A 19,643-nucleotide genomic window follows, 5' to 3' on the forward strand; every position below is an offset into this window, starting at 1 on the left:
ACCTGAGCTTCCCAGGACGTGATGATGGCATAGCCAGGCACCCCAGTCACCACTCCCAGGGGTCAGAAAGTGCAGCCTTTGGCCTCTGGACTCCGCAGGTGGTCCCAGCAGGCCCGGCGTGCACTTGCACATGTCCAGCTCCTCCAGTGCCCTCATTTGAGGGGAGCGGGCATTTAGTGTCTCTTCCCCCAAGGGCCTGGGGGGCTTGGGGAGGTCACAGAAGTCAGGACAGGAGAGGTGCCTGGGGTGGGGAGGGCAGGTGAGGTATATGTAGTCAGGGCAGTTCATCATGTGATCGGTAGAAATCCATCAACACTGTGCCACTGGGTTAATTGCGCAATTACTTAAAAATGATGAGATTGTTCCATAAACATTTATTGGCCACTTTTAAGTTGTGATACAGTTCCCATACAATAAAATTCACTCTCTTAAAGTGAACAGTTCATTTAGTACCTTCACAGGTTGTACGTCCACCACCATCTGGTTCTGGAACATTTCCATCACTCCCAAAAGACAGTCTTTTGTCACTCTTAGCGCCGGCGTTTTGTCTTTTGCTCCAGAACAGCAGCAGGGAAGGAGGGTGACCAACCGTCTGGGGTCCCAGGGTTTGTTCTGCAGGCCATGAGGGAGGGTGGGATGGGGCCTGGGCACTGCGGCTACCAGCCTGCTCCCCCCAGGCCCTCATCACCCTGGGTCCTCCTAACCCCGGTTGTTGGCACAAGGACTCCAGTGGCTCCAAGTGCTGCCTGCTCGGACTCTCCACTCATTCCTCTCTGTGTTTGTAGGTAGCGGGACCCAGGTGGTGCCAGAGGCTTTTCTGAGTGCTTTATAAACACTGACTGACTCAGGGTTTTTTTAAATAAATAAATAAATAAAGTTATTTATTTTTTGGCTGATTTGGGTCTTCGTTGCTGCACGCGGACTTTTCTCTAGTTGTGGCGAGCGGGAGCTACTCTTCGTTGTGGTGGACCGGCTTCTCGTTGTGGTGGCTCCTCGTTGCAGGTCACAGGCTCTAGGCACACGGGCTTTAGTAGTTGTGGCACGCGGGCTGTAGAAAGTAGGCTCAGTAGTTGTGGTGCACGGGCTTAGTTGCTCCGCGGCACGTGGGATGTTCCCGGACCAGGGCTCGAACCTGTGTCCCCTGCATTGGCAGGCGGATTCTTAAACACTGCATCACCAGGGAAGGCCCCTTACTCAGTTAATGAGGATCCGTAACATGCACAAGAGCATGAGCTTAACCTATGAACCTAGAGCCTGGCTCGCCGGGTGGGCTCCCAGATCCCTGGTTTTGCCTGTTCGTCCCCCTTTCATCCCCACCACATCACTCTCTCATCTGGACCTCCCCTCTGGGCACCATGGGTTGTTGGAGATGAGTCGGTGGCATAGACGAGGCAGTTTACTGTCAGGTCATGTCCAGGCTGGTGCGTCAGGGAGCTGGACCCCAGCCTGTTGCTGCTTCTGTCCTTACAGGCGACTCCCTCATGGAGTCTAGATGCCACCAGCATCTCAGCCGACAGGAGCAGATGGACAAGCCCCTCCTTTCAGGGCCTGTTCTCTGAGTCACACACCCCACTTAGGCTTGTACCCCCTGGGCCAGGACTCGTCCCCTGGCTGTGAGGAAGGCTGGGAAGTGTGGACTTCACACCCGTGTCCCCTGCTTGGCGAGAGCCAGGGTCTGTGACTCAAGACAGAGGGAGGATGCTGGGTCCAGAGTGGGCTCTGCCACGGACAGGGCCTAGCCACTCCTGGGACCGTTTTTGCAGCTCACCCGGAAAGGCCCTCTCAGCAAGGCCCTGGGCCACCTGTGGTGGAACGTGCTTTCCGAGGTCCCCTGAACTTCTGACATGGGGCCCAATGGACAGCACTGGAGTCCCTCAGAGCTCCCCAGGGCCCGAGCCAGCCCAGGGCGCCGTCCCTGGACCAGGCTCCCAAAGGAGCTGCCTTGGCTGCAGGACACGGTCACCAGGTGGGTGTGAGGCCAGCCAGAGCCTTTCCTCCCTTAGCTGAAGGCTCCCGAAGTCTGTGCCCCGCTGTCGGGAGGCTTTCAGAGCCAGGACCTGGAATGAGCAATGACCTGGCCTCTGTCTGTCTACAGGAGGATATTGCAAAGCTGCTGCGGTACGAGTCGTCAGCACTGCCTGCTGGGCAGCTGACCAGCCTCCCAGACTACGCCAGCCGCATGCAGGCCGGCACCCGCAGTATCTACTACCTGTGCGCCCCCAACCGGCACCTGGCGGAGCACTCGCCCTACTATGAGGCCATGAAGTGGAAAAACACAGAGGTGGGTGAGCCAAGGGGCAGGCTTGGCCCCTACCGGGCCTCCCTGCACTTGTCCTTCCCTTGGGGCCAGGTCAGAGGGCGAGGGGGTCTGACCACTGAAGGAGGGTCCCCATGCTCACTGGGGAATGGCTGAATGTGCCCACGATTCAGGAGAGCGGAGCAGTGAGAGTCAGCATCCAGGGTCACAGAGGCCAGGCTGAAGCCTGCCTACTAGTTTGGGTCTTTCTAGGAGGTGACACAGGGATTTCTCTATAAATAGCATCACTGCTTCTAAGATAGAGCCAGAGCCTCCCTGAGAGCCGTCTGTAAACCACTGCGTCCACAAGGCCCAGGAACCCCAGCACCCCCTGCATGGCCCTCAGATGCTGGGCCCAGCCCGCAGCCCCTGCTCCGTGTCCCTCTCTTGTCACGGGCAGAGGGTTCCCCGGGCCTGATGGAAGCCATTTCGGGTCCTCACAGGTTCTCTTCTGCTACGAGCAGTTTGATGAGCTGACCTTGCTCCACCTTCGTGAGTTTGACAAGAAGAAGCTGATGTCTGTGGAAACGGACATCGTTGTTGACCACTACAAGGAGGAGAAGTTTGAGGACGGCTCCCCAGGTCGGCTTGCTTCCCTTCTTTCTGGGCACAGGTGTGGATGGTGGCCTGGGGTGCAGGTGAGGCCAGGCAGGCCCAGGGAGCTGGCACTGTTTGCTACACGGCCTCTTCGTTCTGCAACAGTGGGTCTATATGGGGTTTTCTTTTCACAGCTTGCCTTCCTAAGATTGATAAAGCTTAAGAGAATCAGACATTTTAAAGCCCTAACAAAATTATATGGGCCTCAGGCAATCAAAAGTATCCTTTCTGGGGTCCAAATTTATCTGCTTAATTTTAGATGAAGAGTGTTCTGGTAGCTTCTGTCGTTGTGCCAGTGGCTGGCAGGGTGGGGGGAGCCTGCCGATGGGAGCCTATGGGGAGGGAGTTGTGGAGACGGCCTCCAAGCTCACCCTTCTGCTCTCCTGTAGCTGGCGACCGTCTGTCAGAGAAGGAGACAGAGGACCTGATGGCCTGGATGAGAAACGCGCTAGGGTCCCGTGTCACCAACGTGAAGGTGAGGCCTCCCAAAGATGGGCCACCACCCAACCACCATGGCCCTTGGTGACTGCACAGCTGGCCAGCCTGCCGGCTCTGGTTGCTGCTGCTCCTGCATGTGTGCGCTCGTGAGCACGTAGCCACATGTGCCCGGGGAGTTACTGAGGTCGGGCGGGCAAGCTTGGCTTCGCCTCCACTTTGTAGAGCAGTTGGAATGAAGAAAGTGGAAGGTGAGCTGCTGAGGGCCTGGTGGGCAGGCAGAAGCAGAGAGGAGGTGTCCCCAGTTGGCCTCCCCAGGGCCATCCTCGTCCAGGCCTAGAGGAGCTGCAGTGGCTGAGGACACAAGGGCGTACGGTCCAGCTTGGGTTCTCAGTGGGGGTTCTGGGTAGGCTTTAATGAGCTAGGAACCCACTGATCCAGCTCTGAGCTGCAAGAGAAAAGAGAGTCACCAGGGAACAGGTGTCACTGGCTGAGGGACATGTTCAGGAGTGGCCCCAAAGGGACAGGCAGGTGTGCAGGGTAGGGAAGGCTGAGAGCAGAGGAGGGCAGACCTGGGGGCTCCATGGGAGGTAGCAGTGGGTCTCTGAGGGAGGCGAGGGCTTCCTGGCAGGGAGCAAGGTGTGTGGCTGGGGTTTCTCTATGTAACACACATATCGTGTCCATGCTTTACAGCAGTGACTCATTTAAGGTGGCCTAGGAGGTAGGTAGAATTCTCGTCCGTATCCTATGAAGGAAACAGGCAGAGCGCTTCCGCAGGTCAGGAAGTCGTGGAGCAGGATCCTTACTGTGCTGCCGGGAAGGGGGCAGCCATGGGCCCAGCAGGCCCAGGAGAGTCTCTGGCGTAAGTCAGGAGGCCTGAAGCCTGTGGGGCTCGGTGAGAAAAGGTGTATTTGATGAAGTAAAGGCCAGAGGGAGCCACAGGGAGCGGTGGGTGAGAGCACCGTCTGCAGTAAAGACGGACACAAGATTGAGGAAGAGGCTGGGCCAGGGGAAATGGGGTGGCCAGTCCTGGCGGGTCTTCAGACAGTTGCTGTAGGACCTGGAAGTGGACCCTGTGAAGCAGAGAAGTGCAGATAACACCAGGCAAGATGGACCTTGGATGGTAACTGATAGGTTAGAAATTGGTAGCTTTGGAGTGTAGAAGAGGAGGGAGTTCCCAAGCAGGGTTACGATAGCAGGTGATTGGGAGGGAGAGAGGGAGGGAGGAGCACTGCTGGTTGAGGGTATGTCCCTGGAGACCTGCGTTCTCCTGTCTTGTCATTTGGGGAAGCTTTATACCTGGTCAAGACCCTGCCAGGGCCCCTGTCACCCCCGGCCTTGCTTGCAGGTGACTCCTCGGCTGGACACCCACCCTGCTATGATCACGGTGCTGGAGATGGGGGCCGCCCGGCACTTCCTGCGCATGCAGCAGCTGGCCAAGACCCAGGAGGAGCGTGCTCAGCTGCTGCAGCCCACGCTGGAGATCAACCCCAGGTAAGGCTGCTGGCTCCAGGCCTCTTGGGCCCAGGGCCCTTGATGCCCAGGGAATGGGCATGCTCATTTCTAACCTGCCAGGTAATCTTTTAAAATTGTATGTGAGTGTGTGTTCTTTTATTTATAACACATAGAAAGTGCATAAAACTTTTGGACAGTTTGATAAATGTTTATATAAACACTCGTGTAATTGAACTGTATTAAACTATACCTATGTGACATTTAAAAAAACTGAACCTTGCCGACACCCAGACACTCCTGTTTTCCTCCTACTTGAATTCTGTCCTGCTCTCCAGGGAGAACCACAGTCCTGATTTCTGTGTCAGTCACTTCCTCACTGTGCTTTATGGTTTTTCAGCTACTTGTGCGTCATTACACACAAGCTCAGTTCTGCCTGTTTCTGAACTTCACGTGAATGGACCCCTGTGCACAGGTTCCCTTTGAAGCCTTCCTTTCTTCTCTTGGCGTGTGATCAGATGTATTCATCTGTGGGGGTGACTATAGTTTGTTCTTGTTCACAGCTGAATCACAGGGTATGAATCTACTCAGCACAATTATTTATTCTATTTTGATAGACATTTGGGTAGTTTCCATTTGGAGGCTGTTGGGAACACATTGCTCTGAACATTCTTGTCCCCCGTCTGGTGCTGCACATGTGTTTCTCCGGGATGGGTGCCCAGGCGTGAAAGCACCTTATCCTCAGCTGGGCTGAGTAAGGCCCACTGCTTCCAGAGGGCAGAGCATGGGAACCCAGGTCCCTGCAAGTTACAAGGCTACTGTTCTTTTTTCTGTTGGGCTTTAAAAAAAAAAATTGATTGGTAGTTCTTTATATATACTTTAACAGTTGCAAATATCTTTTCTGTCTTTTCACCTGTCTTTTAAAGAGAATTTCTTAATTTTAATGTAGTCAAATGTATATACATTTGTTAGAGATTTCTTAAGACCCCAAAAAGCATCTATTCCAGACATGAGTTTCTTCTCCTGCATGTCCTTCTAAAAGCTGTATAGTTCTGCCCTTTCATGTTGGTTGAGCCCATCTCTAACTGGCCTGTCTGGGACTGGGGGCTAAGGGGGGTTCTAGTTTCATCTTATTCCATGTGAACACCCTGTTGCCCACACCGTTAACTGTGCTGCCTTCTCAGATGAGTATCTCTTGGAAACTTATGTTTTCTTTAGAGTTCTTGTACATTTTTTATAGTTATTTGATGTGTCTTTATTGGATATTTTGAAATTTCATTTTCTAACTGTTGTATATGGAGACAGTTTCTTTTTTGGAAATTGACTGTATACAGCAGTAGTTTTTTACATGAAGTTACATGAACAAGTTACCAAAAACGCTAGAAAATCCATAGTCTCACCCCCACCACAGTCACTGTACCCTATTTGGTATATTTTCTTTTGGACTTTCGTCTTATTGTGGGTTTTGGTTTTTTTATGTAGTACATGCCTAATTTTTTTATTCATCACCTATAAATATTTTTCCATGTTGCTTTAGAACCATTAATTTACTTAAAACTACTGGGGAGTAGGGGGAAGTGCCTTTTCCAGTTTCTGAGCCAAATTACTAGTAACACAATTACTGGGTGAAAAGATCTGAATTGGCTCATGGCTGGCCACAAAGAGCGTTGGACGCCTCTCAAAGGAGCTGTCCTGGTTGGCATAATGGGTGCAGGCCTGTGTAATGGGTGCACAGTTCCCAGCTGTGAGTCCCCAATAGAGATGGACGCTGACTGGACACCCCGTTGCCTTAACTAGTTCTGACACAGAAGCAGTTTTGTAAGATAGCTGTGCAGAGTGCTCGTTTCTGTTGCCAAAAGACTCTTATTTTACAGATTTGCTTTAAAATTTGTTAATATATTCTTTCGGTTGAGAATTCTAAAGAACTAAGGGAGTTCACGGTGAACTCCCCGCCCCCCCCATCCCCAGTTTCCTCACGTATCTTTGGAGACACTGTGTGGGGCCTCCTCTGGTACACTTGCTGTGCAGTGTGCTCACCTTGCTTTGTAAAGTGTTTGCTACTCTGAACAGCCCTGTGAGGGGAGGGAATCATGTCGTCTCAGACAGGGACCAAAGACACTCCTGCTGTCCTCTAACCTTTCCCCAGTGCCTTCAGTTTTATCCAACATCAATTTTTGCCGTTCTCTTAAAATTATACCTTATAATTTTGATGTATGTTTCCCACTGTATTTTTCCCTGTGCAGAAAATGTTTTTTTGTAGTCAGTTATTCTTTTCTTCTGACTTCTGGGTTTGTATTTTGTTTAAAAAGGCTTTCCCCTTCCGAGATTATAAAATACTTCTTCCCTGTTTTCTTCGAGTATTATACTTCTTTGCTTTTAATTTTTACATTTAATCTTTGATCCCTCTGGAAATTAATCACATCGGAATCCAACTTGTTTCCTGGGTGCGGCCCAGTTATCCTGTCTTTATGAGGTACTAACGAAATTCCTATATGAATTGGGCCATTTATACATTGTCCACTTTGTTGCACTGAGCTGTTACCTTTTCATTTTCCAGAACTGTTTAATTACTGGAGCTTTATGTTTTAACTGGGACTTCCTCCTCTAACTGCTCTTCCATGTTTACTTTATAAATTTTATACTAGATTTTTTAGATTAAAGGAATCCTATTAAATAAGGAAAGTTTCACTTCTATTTATGGTCCACTTATCCAAGAACTATAACATATGTCTTTTCATATATTAAACTCATCTTTCTTTACCTTAGTAGTGTTTCCTTTATATCAATTTTAGTATCAAAATTTTTGCTGGGTTTTCTGGGTATATAATCTGTAATTGATCATTATGGGCTTTATTTTTTATACTGGACCTATTACCCTTTTTTGCATGTCCTGATAACCCCAACATTTCAGAAAAGTCACTGGAGCACAAAGTTAGAGGCTGTGTGTGCATCCCCAGCCCTGAGCTAATAACTTCTGGTGGTTTCTGTGTTCAGGCACACACTCATCAAGAAGCTCAGTCAGCTGAGAGATAGCGAGCCTGACCTGGCCCAGCTGCTGGTGGATCAGGTGAGTCTGCTGGAGGAATGCGAACAGTAAACTGAGGCATGGGGCTGTCAGCTTCAGGAGGCTCTCTCTTCCTTTCTTCTCTCTCTTTGAGGTCCCTGGGTTGGGATCAGGCCTCACTCACCCTCCAACTAACAACGAGGTGCTGCCTTGCCTTTCAGATCTACGAGAATGCCATGATCACAGCGGGGCTGGTCGACGACCCCCGACCCATGGTCAGCCGCCTGAACCACCTGCTCATCAAGGCCCTGGACCGACACTGACAGCTGTGAAAGCCCCAGGTCCTCCTGCCCAGGGTTAGGGTGGGGGGGGGGTGGATGGGGACAATGACAAAGGACTGGATGCTGCCAATGAGAACACCTACTTTTGAGCTTTATTCACTTAAAATGTATTCTTACACCTACTTTTGAGCTTTATTCACTTAAAATGTATTCTTAGAGTTTTTGTCCAGACTGGGGTGCTCTGGTGACACAACCTCCAAGCTTACAATGGAAGCGGGTACAGTGAGGAAAAGCCTACCTTCCTCTAATTCCAGCTGCCACGGTGGTGGGGAGGGGCAGGAGCACTCAGGACCAGGCACTGGTTTCCTAAACTCTGTCCCTAGCCTTTGGCTGTGTCGTCTCAGTTCTTGGCGACAGGCTGCAGAGCGGAGGTCGCTGGCCAGGCCCCACTCACGTCAGGCTCTCTTCAGCATCACCTCCACCGGGTAATGGTCGCTGATGGCTAGGGCCTGTGGGGAGACAGCCATGAGCACAGGGACACCCAGACATCTAGTACTCTGCACTCATGCTCCTGAGGCCAGTCGGGATTTGGGCCTGGGAAAAGGAGACCAAGAGGCACCCAGGGCCACAGACAAGTGGCTCCTTCAAGTCAATGAAAAAAGCAGTGGGTCCAGGCCTATGTTCCTGTGTCCCAGGCCCCTATTAGAGCTACGTAACCAGGACACTTACCATCTGGTCACTCAATCCGTATGCAGCTTGGAAGTCAAAGGGAGCAGCTGAGTTGGGAACCACAGCATCTTGGAGCAGAGGTCCTGCAACCACGATCCTGCAGCATCAGACACAAGAGAAGGTCCCCTTCAGCCCACTGTCTAGCTCTGTGCACTTACACCTCAGATCCCAGCATGTCCCCCCAGCTCCTCTTGGTATGGTAAATGTCACACAGTTCCACTGTTCCCCAACTGCTCTCAAATGTTCCCATGGGGCCAGTCGGGTCCTGGCTCACTGTCACCCCAACACTGAGCTGAGCAACCTGGGCCCCAAACTGCACACCACTGACCAACCTACATACCCCCCAGTGAGTGTTATCCCTAAATGTGCTTCACCCCCAAACTAAGAAATGCTGCTCCTTTCATTCCATTTCCTAAGTGGACTGAGTGAAGCTCAGGAGGGTGCATGTCACAGGGCTTGGGAACCATTTCTGAAGCTGGTCATGGAGGCTCCCTCATCCCTGCCTGGGGGCTCAGTGTGGGCCCAGGCCCCGCTCACCTGTCGTAGGCACAGTGCGTGGATGTAACGGTGGTGTCGGCAGTGTCAGGAATCAGCCACTGGAAGGGGGGGCTCCTGCGCAGGCGGATGGATGACCACTGCGAGGGGGTCACGTAGCTGCAGCCAGCATTGAAATCACCCATCAACATGATGTCCTACCAGGAGACACACACTGGTTGGCCTGGGGCAGAAGGGGGGCCCCAGAGCCCAAGGCTGGGGTTGGGGGTTGCCTCACCTCCAAGTCCCACTTCTGCCAGACATCCAGGTAGACATCATAGAGAGAGTCGATCTCAGCCACCGCATCCGATGGGGCCGCATGCAGGGGAACAATGGCAAACTCCTTGATCTCTGTGGAAACAGGAGTCATACTGAGCCGGTGTGGGCTGGGCTCAGCCAGGAGTTGGGCTGTGGTGGAGGACACATGAGCCAGTCTTCGAGGGTGGACGTTTTCCTAAGTAACTCCAATGTAAGACCGAAGCACAAAGGGTGTGGGCTGCAGCACGAGACAGCTTTCCAGGTGTCTTGGGAAGGGCTGGGCGGGGCACTCACGTGTGAAGGGGGAGGAGAACTTGACCACAGCTGGCTCTCGGCTGAAGCTGTCATTCCCACAGGGCTCACAGCCATCATCGTACTGGTAGCTGTCCAGCACGGAAACCTGGTCGGGTCTGCAAAAGGCCGGGCCAGAGGGCAGTTAGCCTTGGGCCAGGGTGCCAGCTTGTCTTGGTAAAGTCACTTTCTGCCACGTCCAGGTGGGCAGGGGGCCTGGCCTTAGCACCGCATAGACCCACTGGCCTGGAGCTCCTGCCATGTCCCCCTGCCTCTGCACAGGCTGTGAGGCCAGCTCAGAGCCCTGCTCTGTGGCCCCAGTTCTCGCCCCCACACCCGGAGGGGAGGGGCTCACAGGCTCTCTAGACCACACCCCAGCCTCCTGTCGGCACCCTCTGAGGAGGTGACCCAATCTACCTGAACAGGAAGAGGTAGCGCTCCTTATAGCTGTTGCGTCCCAGCGGCTCACTGACCACAAAGTGATAGGTGTTTGGGTCATCCCTGGATTGAGGAAACAAATGTCGCGGTCAGGGTGGGGGGCAGTCCGTGGGGACCCTCCTGCCACCTATATACATCTATAGCAGGGTTCCTGCCCACATCCCTATCTCTGGGGCCTGGCTGAAGTGGCATACCCTCTCCCATCCACGCCTCCCGGGACCGCACTGTCACCCACTGGTTGAGTTTGTCCAGCAGCCTCCCTACGGCCGTCAGGTGGTTGTCTCTGACCTCCTGGATGAGGGCGATATCATAGCGACTCAGGATCTGGGGACAAGGCCACAGTACTGCTAAGCGGGGCAGGCTGGGTGGAGACTGAGGCATCCGAGCCTGCCTGCTGTGAATCACAGGGCCGACCTGCTCCTCCCAGACACCTTCCTGTCACAGCTTGGCCTGGGACTTGCCTGGGACGTGCCAGACATCCCACCACCTCCAGCCGTGGTGGACGGCACAGCAGTGACAAGGACCTGTCCCCTTGACAGACAGGTGGGCTGAGACCAGAGGCTTTCAATCCCCTCCCCCGATCACCACCACTGCCGATCACCCTCAGGACTGACCACTGGCCCAGGGTTCCCAGGGCCTGTTAGAGGGCCCTCCCCTTCCCCCACCCTGAGTCCCCTGAGGACAGGCCAGCCTGGATTTACCTGTACAATGTAGTTGGAGAGGGTAGCATTGGACATCTTGGTCTCCCCGAAAGTCTGGATGTTGAAGGCTGCTATTCTCAGGGACAGGGTCTGCTGCAGCAGGCCAGCCAGGGTGAGTAGCACCCCCATCAGCCTGGCACCCCTCATTCTGGATGAGGAGAAATGTTCACATGTGGGCCTGAGGTTGGCAGACTCAGCACTCTGGCCTCCCTGAGTCCAGCTGCGCAGAACTGGTAGAGCCCAAGGCTGAGTAAACCCTGTCTTTGTGGGCTATGCCGAGCAGGCCAGGGTGAGCCTCTGAGCCCTCTCACCAGCATGCAGAGAGCCAGACACCAAGCGCCAAGTAACAGGCGCTGGATCTTCTCACTCCTCACCTGCCAGCAGATGAGCCCCTGTGAGGGTCGCCAGCCTAGGAAGCCCCTGACACTGTGGGTGGGGCACCAGCTCACCGCCCTCCCCGCTCCAGCCGCCCTCCCCTCTGGGATTGGCCAGGGCTCTTCCCAGGGTGGCCACGGTCACCAAGAGGGACTCCACGGGGCTTATGGGCCTGGTACCCACCTTCCACAGGCCACGGGTCACACAGCCCTTGGGGCACCAGGCACACTCACCTGAAACTTGACTTTCACAAAGACAACAGGAATTCTGCCAAGAATCAAGAATTGATACTCTTCGGTACCAATTTTCTCCTTTCACTGCTTTAAGAAAAAAATTCACAAAGTGTTAAGAAACACAACTGTGAGCTGCTGCAGCTCCAAATCCTCACACAGGAAATGTTTGTCCCACCTGGGGTTTTAAAGGTTTAGGCAGCTGTGACCTTTCCCAGGGCATCACCTGGAGGACACAGAACAATAGTGCTGCCTGTGGGGCTTTCCTAGCAGGTGGGTAGCTGGCATGTGTTTATTTCAAAAGGTACAGGTCCTTCCTGCTGTAAAGAGCACCTGATGTTTGCCCTTGGTTTTAAAAAGTAAAACAAAACAAAACAAAAAAAACAGCCAAAGGCTCTGTGTCCTTTGCACAAGTTGCTCTCCCAGGGGTGGGGAGCAGATGCACTGGAGGGCAGGGTCCTGGCTACTCCTGGCTGCAGGACTTGAGGTGACCTTGGAGCTAGCAGCCAAAGCCAGACATTCCATGTTGCAAATGGAGCCCATGGTGGCTGCTCTCCCAGGACCCCATCTCTCACCAACTCCAACCCCTGCTTCCTAATCCTTCAGTTGTGACGGCTGCAAGCACCCTGGCCAGGAGTTGGGGCTCTCAACAGGGCGCACATGAGATGCAGCATTGCGGGCTGCAGGGCTGCAGGCACCAGGGAGGGGCAGGGGCTGCAGAGTCCACCTCACTTGCCAGCAAGGCAGCAGGAAACCTTCCTGTGGAGAGCCTGTGCATTTCACGCACAGGTGACAGGAGTGGCTGGGTCATAAGGACACTGTCAGGCAGCAGCTGAGGGTCCATGCCAGGCCATGGGTCCAGTCATTTCATTTGGAATCCTTGGCTTTCCCATTTGTGTTCATTACCTGTGGCTGCTGTAACAAGTCAGCACAAACTTGGTGGCTTGAAACTACAGAAACTTATTATCTAATAATCTTAGAGTCCAGAGTCCAAAATCCATTTCACTGAGCTGAAACAAGGTGTGGCAGGGCTGCACACGCTCTGGAGGTGCTGGGGGAGACCCTTCCTGCCTCTTCAGCTTCTGGAGGCTCCGGGTGTTCCTTCGCTTATGGCTGCATCACTTCAGTCTCTGCCTCCATCATTATATTGCCTTCTCTTCTGTGTCGGTTCTCTCCCCTCAAAGATATAGGTTATTGAGTTTAGGGTCCTCCCGGATAATCCAGGCCTGTCTCCCCATCTTGAGATCCTTTTTTGCCGTGTGAAGTTAATAGTTTGCAGGGATTAAGACATGGAGATATTTTGGGGGGTATTATTCAGCCCATCAACCTATCCATGGGGGCTCTGCCCCATTTCGGGGTTGGAGGTTGTGGTCTCCAAGGACAGCCCTGCAACTGGGAAGGCTGGGTCCCTTCCTGGAAAGGAAGGGTCTTGAAGTATAAAGGGGAGTGTAGGGCTACGGGGGCCTGGGGGTCAGGGAGCAGGAGGGGGCCTTAGGGGAAAAGTCAGCAGGAGCCAAGGTCAAAATCAAAGTGCCATGGATGTGGTCAGCTGATCATGAAGTAGGAGGACACAGAGGGATTAAAAACAACTCAGAAAGTAAACCAACTTCAACAAGACCAGAACCCCCTGAAGTAATGAGAACATGCTGACGGACAACTCCAGCAGTCAGTAGGAATGCCAGTCAGCTCGTGTGTACCCTGATATGGCATCTACAACATGGGGTCATGTGGCCTGGCCCTCAAGCTGCCAGAAGCCCCACTGCAGCCTTTTGCAAAGGTTTGATTGCTGACTCTCCTGTTTAAAATCCCCGAGGCTTCAAGTGTGTCAAAATCCAGACCCCAACCACCAGGCAAGACCATCAATGTATTCAGTGTAGGTGCCTTGACACTTTTCTTCCATAGGTATCTTTTCTGGACACACAGTTGCCAGACCTTTTGAGGGGAGCATGAGAGCAAACCAGTAGGCAGCAGAGCCATGGCTCACACAGAAGACACCCAGACCCCCCAGTTTTCAGCATGTGGGACACGGGCACCTGTTTGTTGGCACCCCTGTCCCCCTCTCAACCAAATGCTGCCCCTTCTCTGGGAGGTGCCCTCCCTCCCCAACCTGTCAGAAGAAAGGTCCCAACGGTGGCCTCATTTGCACAAAGTGCCAAGCTCTACTGCCATATTGGCTGCTCTAAGTCGGGCCCACAAGAGAGGCAGGCAGCACAGCCGGGAAGACCCTGGCCCAGGAGTCAGGGATTTGGGGCCCAGACCAGGCTCACCCACTGCACCTTCAACCACTTTGAACCTCAATATCTTCATCTATAAAATGGGGATAAAACTGGATAAAACTGTCACTGCTTTCCTCCTAGGTTTGTCTTAAGGATCAACAGACATAACATTATTCTACAGAAGAATCATTTCACATCTTAAAAATTCATCTTATCCCTAAGACTAGTAACCTTCTCAGCTGTTATATTTCCATCACCCTTTTAACTTTCCCTCATGGACCTCTTTTCCATTTGTATCAGTCAGCTGTTGCTGTGTAACAAGCAACCCCAGGATTCAATATGTATGGCAGTATGCATTTTTTTTCTCATGCTCACAGGTCTGTAGGTTAGCTGGGAGGGCTCTGCTCCCTGGGCCTCCCTCTGGGTGGGGGTTAGGCACTGGGCTGAAGGGGCTGCAGCTAGCATATATGCTCTTCTAACATGGTGGAAGGTGGAAACTTCCAGAGAGGTGAACAGAAATACATGATGGCTCCAGAAGCCTAGGCTCAAAATCTGCATGATGCCACTTCTGCCCATATTCTTTTGGTCTTAGCAAGTGACAGGGCCAAACCCAACACCAATGGCAGAGTCAGGGGTACACTCCTCCCGCGCCAGGCTCCACAGTGGAGACAGAATGGGTGCCAGGGAAGGGAGGAAGCCCAGTGTTGCTGGCATTTTTCAATATCACATTAGCAGGGAAATGGGTGCAGATGGCAGACCACTTTCTCTGATCAGGGTGAGCTATTTTTACATCAACCCCGAAAGTCTGCCACACTCTTTAGTTAAACTAAACCTGTTCAGATACAGGAAGGGGAAACGACGCATCACACCGAAGTAATTAAGTCGGGGTCAGGTCTTGAGTTCTGAGGCATTTTAAATCAAAGAATAGGGCTTCCCTGATGGCACAGTGGTTAAGAATCCGCCTGCCAATGCAGGCGACACGAGTTTGAGCCCTGGTTCAGGAAGATTCCACATGCCACGGAGCAACTAAGCCCGTGCGCCACAACTACTGAGCCTGTGCTCTAGGGCCCGCGAGCCACAACTACTGAAGCTCACGCCTAGAGCCCATGCTCCGCAACAAGAGAAGCCACCACAATGAGAAGTCCGCACACCACAACAAAGAGTATCCCCCATTAGCTGCAACTAGAGAAAGCCTGCGCACAGCAACAAAGACCCAACTCAGCCATAAATAAATTTATAAAAAATAAATAAAATCAAAGGATAAAGAGAAAATCCTCTAAGCACTGAAGCTGGGAGCACGATAGCTTCAAAGGGACATTTGCCATGTGCAGGCTGTTGGGCTGTGAGGGCAACAGTGAGTGCCACAAGACCCAGTGAGCCATCCCAAAGAATTGCTGGGGGGGGGGGGGACTTGCACACCAACATGTGGCCCAGGACAGAGGATGTCCACAGACCCAGAGGGAAAAGGGCACAGAGCTGCAGTTTCTAAACAATGCACTGAATAACCCCCAGCCCACAGTGAACTTGCAGGCACAGCAGGATGCCTTTTACTTTTGAGGAAAATGGTGATACTAAACATCTCTGAACACTTCATGGTTTCAACATCATATCTTGCTACACTCCTTTCCACTATTTCATGTCTGCAAAGCTAGGTTTCTGGCAGTTATTGAAAAAGCAATTACTGTGTAAGAATCAATGTGAAAAAAGCAACAAGGGTGGCAGTGTCCAATCTGATTCCAAGATTCAAGAAGAGCCGATAGGCACACGTTCCACCCATAAATAATTACAGTTACTTAAAAATGAAATGAAAAAAAATTTAAGTTTACATTATATTCCAAATATCTACTGTAAGTTGCTAGGATGTCAATACTTAACTTGTTTGGACTTATGTATTTAAAAATGGAACTGTTAGGTACTTCTTTTGGCCTATAAGTCCCCAAAATAATTACTGAACCTTAACTAGAAGTGCTCTGAACTGCGAGTTTGGGAACCTCTAGGTCTGACATACACAGTGGGTATGCCCCCCTCCCACTATGGCCCTGCCTCCACCCAGATGCTCAGATACCTGAGGCTCATTTGGGTCCCTGTTTTCTCTCAGCCCCACCCCAAATGCATCCTGAGTCTACAGTCCCCTCTGGTTTTGCAGCTGCGACACCTGTCCTTTGCTGAACACAAGCAAATCTGCCCATTGGTCTCCCTGCTCCCAGAAACTCTCCCCACAATCCCAGTATCCACACAGCATGCAGCACATCTTGTAAATGTGCAATCAGATCACCTTTTTCTCCTGCTTAAAATCTGTCATCGGGGGACTTCCCTGGTGGTCCAGTGGCTAAGACTCCATGCTCTCAATGCAAGGGGCCTGGGTTCGATCCCTGGTCAGGGAGCTAGATCCCACATGCCGCAATTAAGTTCCTGTGTGCCGCAGCTAAGACCCAATGCAGCCAAACAAACAAATAATTTTTTAAAAAAATCTTATCATCGGTTTCTCATTGTCCTTATGAGGAAAGCCAGGGCCTACCAGGGCTTGTGCAATGCCAGCTGAGGGCGCTGCTCTGCATGCAGAGCTACCCGCCCTGTCATTCCAGTTCAGCTCACCATCACCTCTTCAGGGAGGCTGCCCTCTCCCCAACCCAACCTCCCACCAGCGTGGTCCCAATGTCATCTTTTCCATGACCCTTATCACTTGTTTTCCTTGTTTTAGTGTTTGCTCTTACTTGCTTACACCGGTTGAAAGCAGCCTCTGGACTAGAACACAATCTGCACAGGAGCAGGGACCTTGTCTATCTCGTCCATGAAACTGACCAGGCCTAAAACAATGCCTGGAAGGTAGAAGGCTCTGTGCTCACCTGTTCCTCACCTCCTGTCCTGCAACCTCCCATGTGAGAGAACGTCCCTTCCTCATGGACCCTCCAGAGAGAACCCAGCATGGTTTCCTCTCCTGAAGCACAGGAGACACTGCAGGGTGTCCAAGTTGCTTCTGGACACTTGGCCTGAGCTGACCAGAAGCTCCCAGGAGCCAGTGGCTGTTGTGTCCTCCCTCACCCAGATTTGACCTGGATTCCTCCTCTCCCCTCAAAAGCGGTTTTTGCTGGCCCCAAAACAGAGCATTTTAGAGGACAAAGGGGCTTCCATCTTTTACTTGAGATAAAAGGCCAATGTCTTTGCTGTGACATTGCTTTAATCCATGTTAGACAGCCTGTGCAGGTCAGCAGTCATCTCTCAGCACAGCCACTGGCCTTGGCCCATGACCCCACCTTAGCTCACCATCCCTCTTGAATTTATTTCTGTTCATTATAAGGAACTCATTAACCCAGGATGGAAAATTTCTCAGAACATGCCTGTGAACTGCTACAATCCACAACAGTTTCAAGGTCAAGCTCAGCACAGCCCCGACCCTGCTCCCTCACCCCCAGTTACGCCAGTGCCCATCATGTCAGTGAAACAGGCAGCACTCGGGTTCCATGGTCCACGAGCCTGAGCAGCAATGTGCACGCCCCTTGCAAATCACAGGCAAGCCTCCCTTGGTTCCCCGTCCCACCAAAGGCATTTTCTAAGGTTTATGTTGGAGAGATTAGCATACCTTTAGCCTGAGCCCATGAGCACAAAGTTCCTGTTGCCTGAGACCCTTGAAGATTTCACTAGAGTCATGGAGCTCAATGACTAGACTGTCAATGTGCTGGTAATGTTTCCAACAAGGCTGCAATGGAGAGCGATCCCCAAATTCCCAAGCCCCCTCAGTCTCTCCCAAGTACAAAGAGCCTCCTCAGCAGGCCCCCCCGCCACTGCCCAACGGGTTTACAGAAGGGCTCAGAGGGCCCAGGACAAGGAAGCTCACAGGATAGTGCGAGCTGGTCATGGTGGGGTTTGCAGAGATATTTTCTATTGATCTATCTTCCAGTTCACTAGTCCTTTCTTCAGCTGTCTCTCATCTACTTTTAAATCCACCTACTGAATTTTAAATTTCAGTTATTGCACTTTGAATTTTCATTTAATCTTTTATGAATTCTAATTCTCTGTGAAACTCCCCACCTCACCTATTTCAATATGTTAGTCAGTTATTTTAAAGTCCATGTCTGCTAACTCCAATATCTTATCTCCTGTGGGTCTGTCACTCTTCCCCCCCACTCCCCCCATCCTGTTTCTCAGTGTACCTAGTAACTTGACAGAGTGTCAGGCACTGTGTGTGACAGATGGTTGAGGATCAGGATGGTGTCTCCCTCCAGGGTGGGCAGCAGAGGGGAAGGCCACCTCAAGCCACTCCAGGGCTCAGCTAACGCTAAACTCATTCCACAGTCCTTGTAAAGTCCAATCTACCTGTGGTCCCCAAAGGTCCAAGCTGAGAGCCTGGTATTTCTTAGGGCCATTCCTCCTTGGCAGGCTCTGAACTCTTCCCTAGCATCATGAAACTGCCAAAAAGCCAGCTGTGCTTTTTTAGCCACTTTCTGCTTCTCTGGCCTCCTTCCTCTCAGGGATCTTGGCCCTCAGGTTCCACTGCCTCAGCAGGCCCAAACCCCCAGCTCAGTCTCCCCAGTCCCGCAAGGTTACGCAGAGCTCCTCTGGCTTCTCTGCCTCTGAGCAGCTGCTCCTGCCCAGCCCCAAAGGGAGAAGCCAGTGGAGGAAATAGGACTCACCTCTTCAAGCTCCCCTCTGAGTTGCAGGTGCTGGGGTAGTGCTCCAGTCCTACAAGCAGATGCTTTCTGAATTATGGTCAGTTCCTTGAGTCCTCATCAGGCACTGGTCTGCTGTAAGCTACTCCATTGCCAGAAGCAGTCTGTTTTCATTACCTGGAATGAGTCACTGAAGCAGAACGCTGGAGAGGATATGGTTGATAACTAGGCAAGCTGGTCCAACTAGCAGGCCGTGTGGACATCTCTGAGCTATAAATGTCCTGTGCAGAGGTATTCCACCCAATAAGAGGCGGCCAGAAGGGAAACAGACAATCCCTTCCTGCCCGACCAAGAGTCTCTGGGACTGAAGATCTCCATATCCTGTCTGAAACCCACAGCATTTGTTCTCATCAGCCCACTCCTAAAAGTGAAGATGGCGTAGTGCCAGGACATAGCAATTCTATATTCCACAAATTGTTCTACAGCTCCTCAGAGAATGGAGCATCTGTCCTCAGCTCAGGTTTACTATCTCAATCCTAGAGAAGAAGCCTTGGGGCCTGCAGACTGCCAGCTCCAGGCCTGTTTCCTTTCTGGGGACTCTGCACCCTTAGCCAGATGGGCAATGCTGGTTTCTGAGAACTGTAAGTACCTGCTGTGCTTCCTGCCCAGGACCCGCCACGTGGCTTATCTATAGACACTATAGTTTATTTCACATTGACAGTTTCAACAATGTTTCCCAAAGGGGATCCTGCCTCAGGGCCTTTGCACTGTTCTACCTGAGCACTCTGCCTCCAGATGGCTACATGGTTTGTCCCTCCCTTGACTTGAGCCTCTGCCCAGATGTCACCCTACCATAGCATCCTACTTAGTAGCAGGTTTTGTCCCACTGTTCTATCTCCTTTACCCTGCTTATTTTTTCTTGCCCAACAATCACATCTAACATACAATGTATGGTCAGTCTCATCCCACTGGACGTTAAGTCCCACAAGAGCTGGGGCTTATGTAGCAGCACCTAAACAAGGCCTGACCCATAGCAGGTGCTCACCAACTACTTGCTGAATGAAAAGATGAATGTCAGGCAGGGACTTTCTTGGCAGAACAATGTCTTTAGATGCTCCAACCTCTTCAGCTGCTCTGGTTGTGCCCATTTAAGTGTGAGCATCTCACACAAGAGGAGCCCGACTTGGTCCTCCCTGATG

General features: G+C 51.9%; 2 protein-coding genes across 4 annotated transcripts in view; one reads left to right on the top strand and one right to left on the bottom strand.

Moving 5' to 3' along the window:
- Window positions 1-8,247, top strand: part of TRAP1 (TNF receptor associated protein 1) — a 45,237-nt gene extending 36,990 nt beyond the window's left edge. The window contains exons 13-18 of the mRNA XM_033840356.2: window positions 2,096-2,281; window positions 2,740-2,878; window positions 3,283-3,368; window positions 4,677-4,822; window positions 7,775-7,847; window positions 8,006-8,247. Coding sequence (XP_033696247.2) covers window positions 2,096-2,281; window positions 2,740-2,878; window positions 3,283-3,368; window positions 4,677-4,822; window positions 7,775-7,847; window positions 8,006-8,107 — 732 coding nt within the window. The 3' untranslated portion in view covers window positions 8,108-8,247. The remainder of the gene's footprint in view (window positions 1-2,095; window positions 2,282-2,739; window positions 2,879-3,282; window positions 3,369-4,676; window positions 4,823-7,774; window positions 7,848-8,005) is intronic.
- DNASE1 (deoxyribonuclease 1) lies at window positions 355-18,521 on the bottom strand. Of its 3 annotated transcripts, XR_004522157.2 has the most exons (11): window positions 18,469-18,521; window positions 11,625-11,711; window positions 11,017-11,164; window positions 10,551-10,639; window positions 10,295-10,378; window positions 9,881-9,996; window positions 9,567-9,679; window positions 9,332-9,486; window positions 8,795-8,891; window positions 8,364-8,574; window positions 355-3,776 (listed from the first exon to the last, which is right to left on the bottom strand). XR_004522157.2 is itself a non-coding variant. In XM_033840358.2 (10 exons), exons 3-10 carry the CDS (start codon window positions 11,161-11,163, stop codon window positions 8,521-8,523), a joined length of 855 nt encoding a protein of 284 aa, XP_033696249.1. In that variant the 5' UTR covers window position 11,164; window positions 11,625-11,711; window positions 18,469-18,521; the 3' UTR covers window positions 8,196-8,520. The 3 variants fall into 3 exon arrangements, 2 of the variants coding, with proteins under 2 accessions (XP_033696249.1, XP_073649370.1); XM_033840358.2 differs by lacking the exon at window positions 355-3,776 and having other exon boundaries at window positions 8,196-8,574; XM_073793269.1 differs by lacking the exons at window positions 355-3,776; window positions 10,551-10,639; window positions 11,625-11,711; window positions 18,469-18,521 and having other exon boundaries at window positions 8,196-8,574; window positions 11,017-11,155.
- Between the last annotated feature and the right edge of the window lie 1,122 nt (window positions 18,522-19,643).

This window comes from Tursiops truncatus, chromosome 15, assembly GCF_011762595.2.
Source record: "Tursiops truncatus isolate mTurTru1 chromosome 15, mTurTru1.mat.Y, whole genome shotgun sequence".
Lineage (NCBI taxonomy): Eukaryota > Metazoa > Chordata > Mammalia > Artiodactyla > Delphinidae > Tursiops > Tursiops truncatus.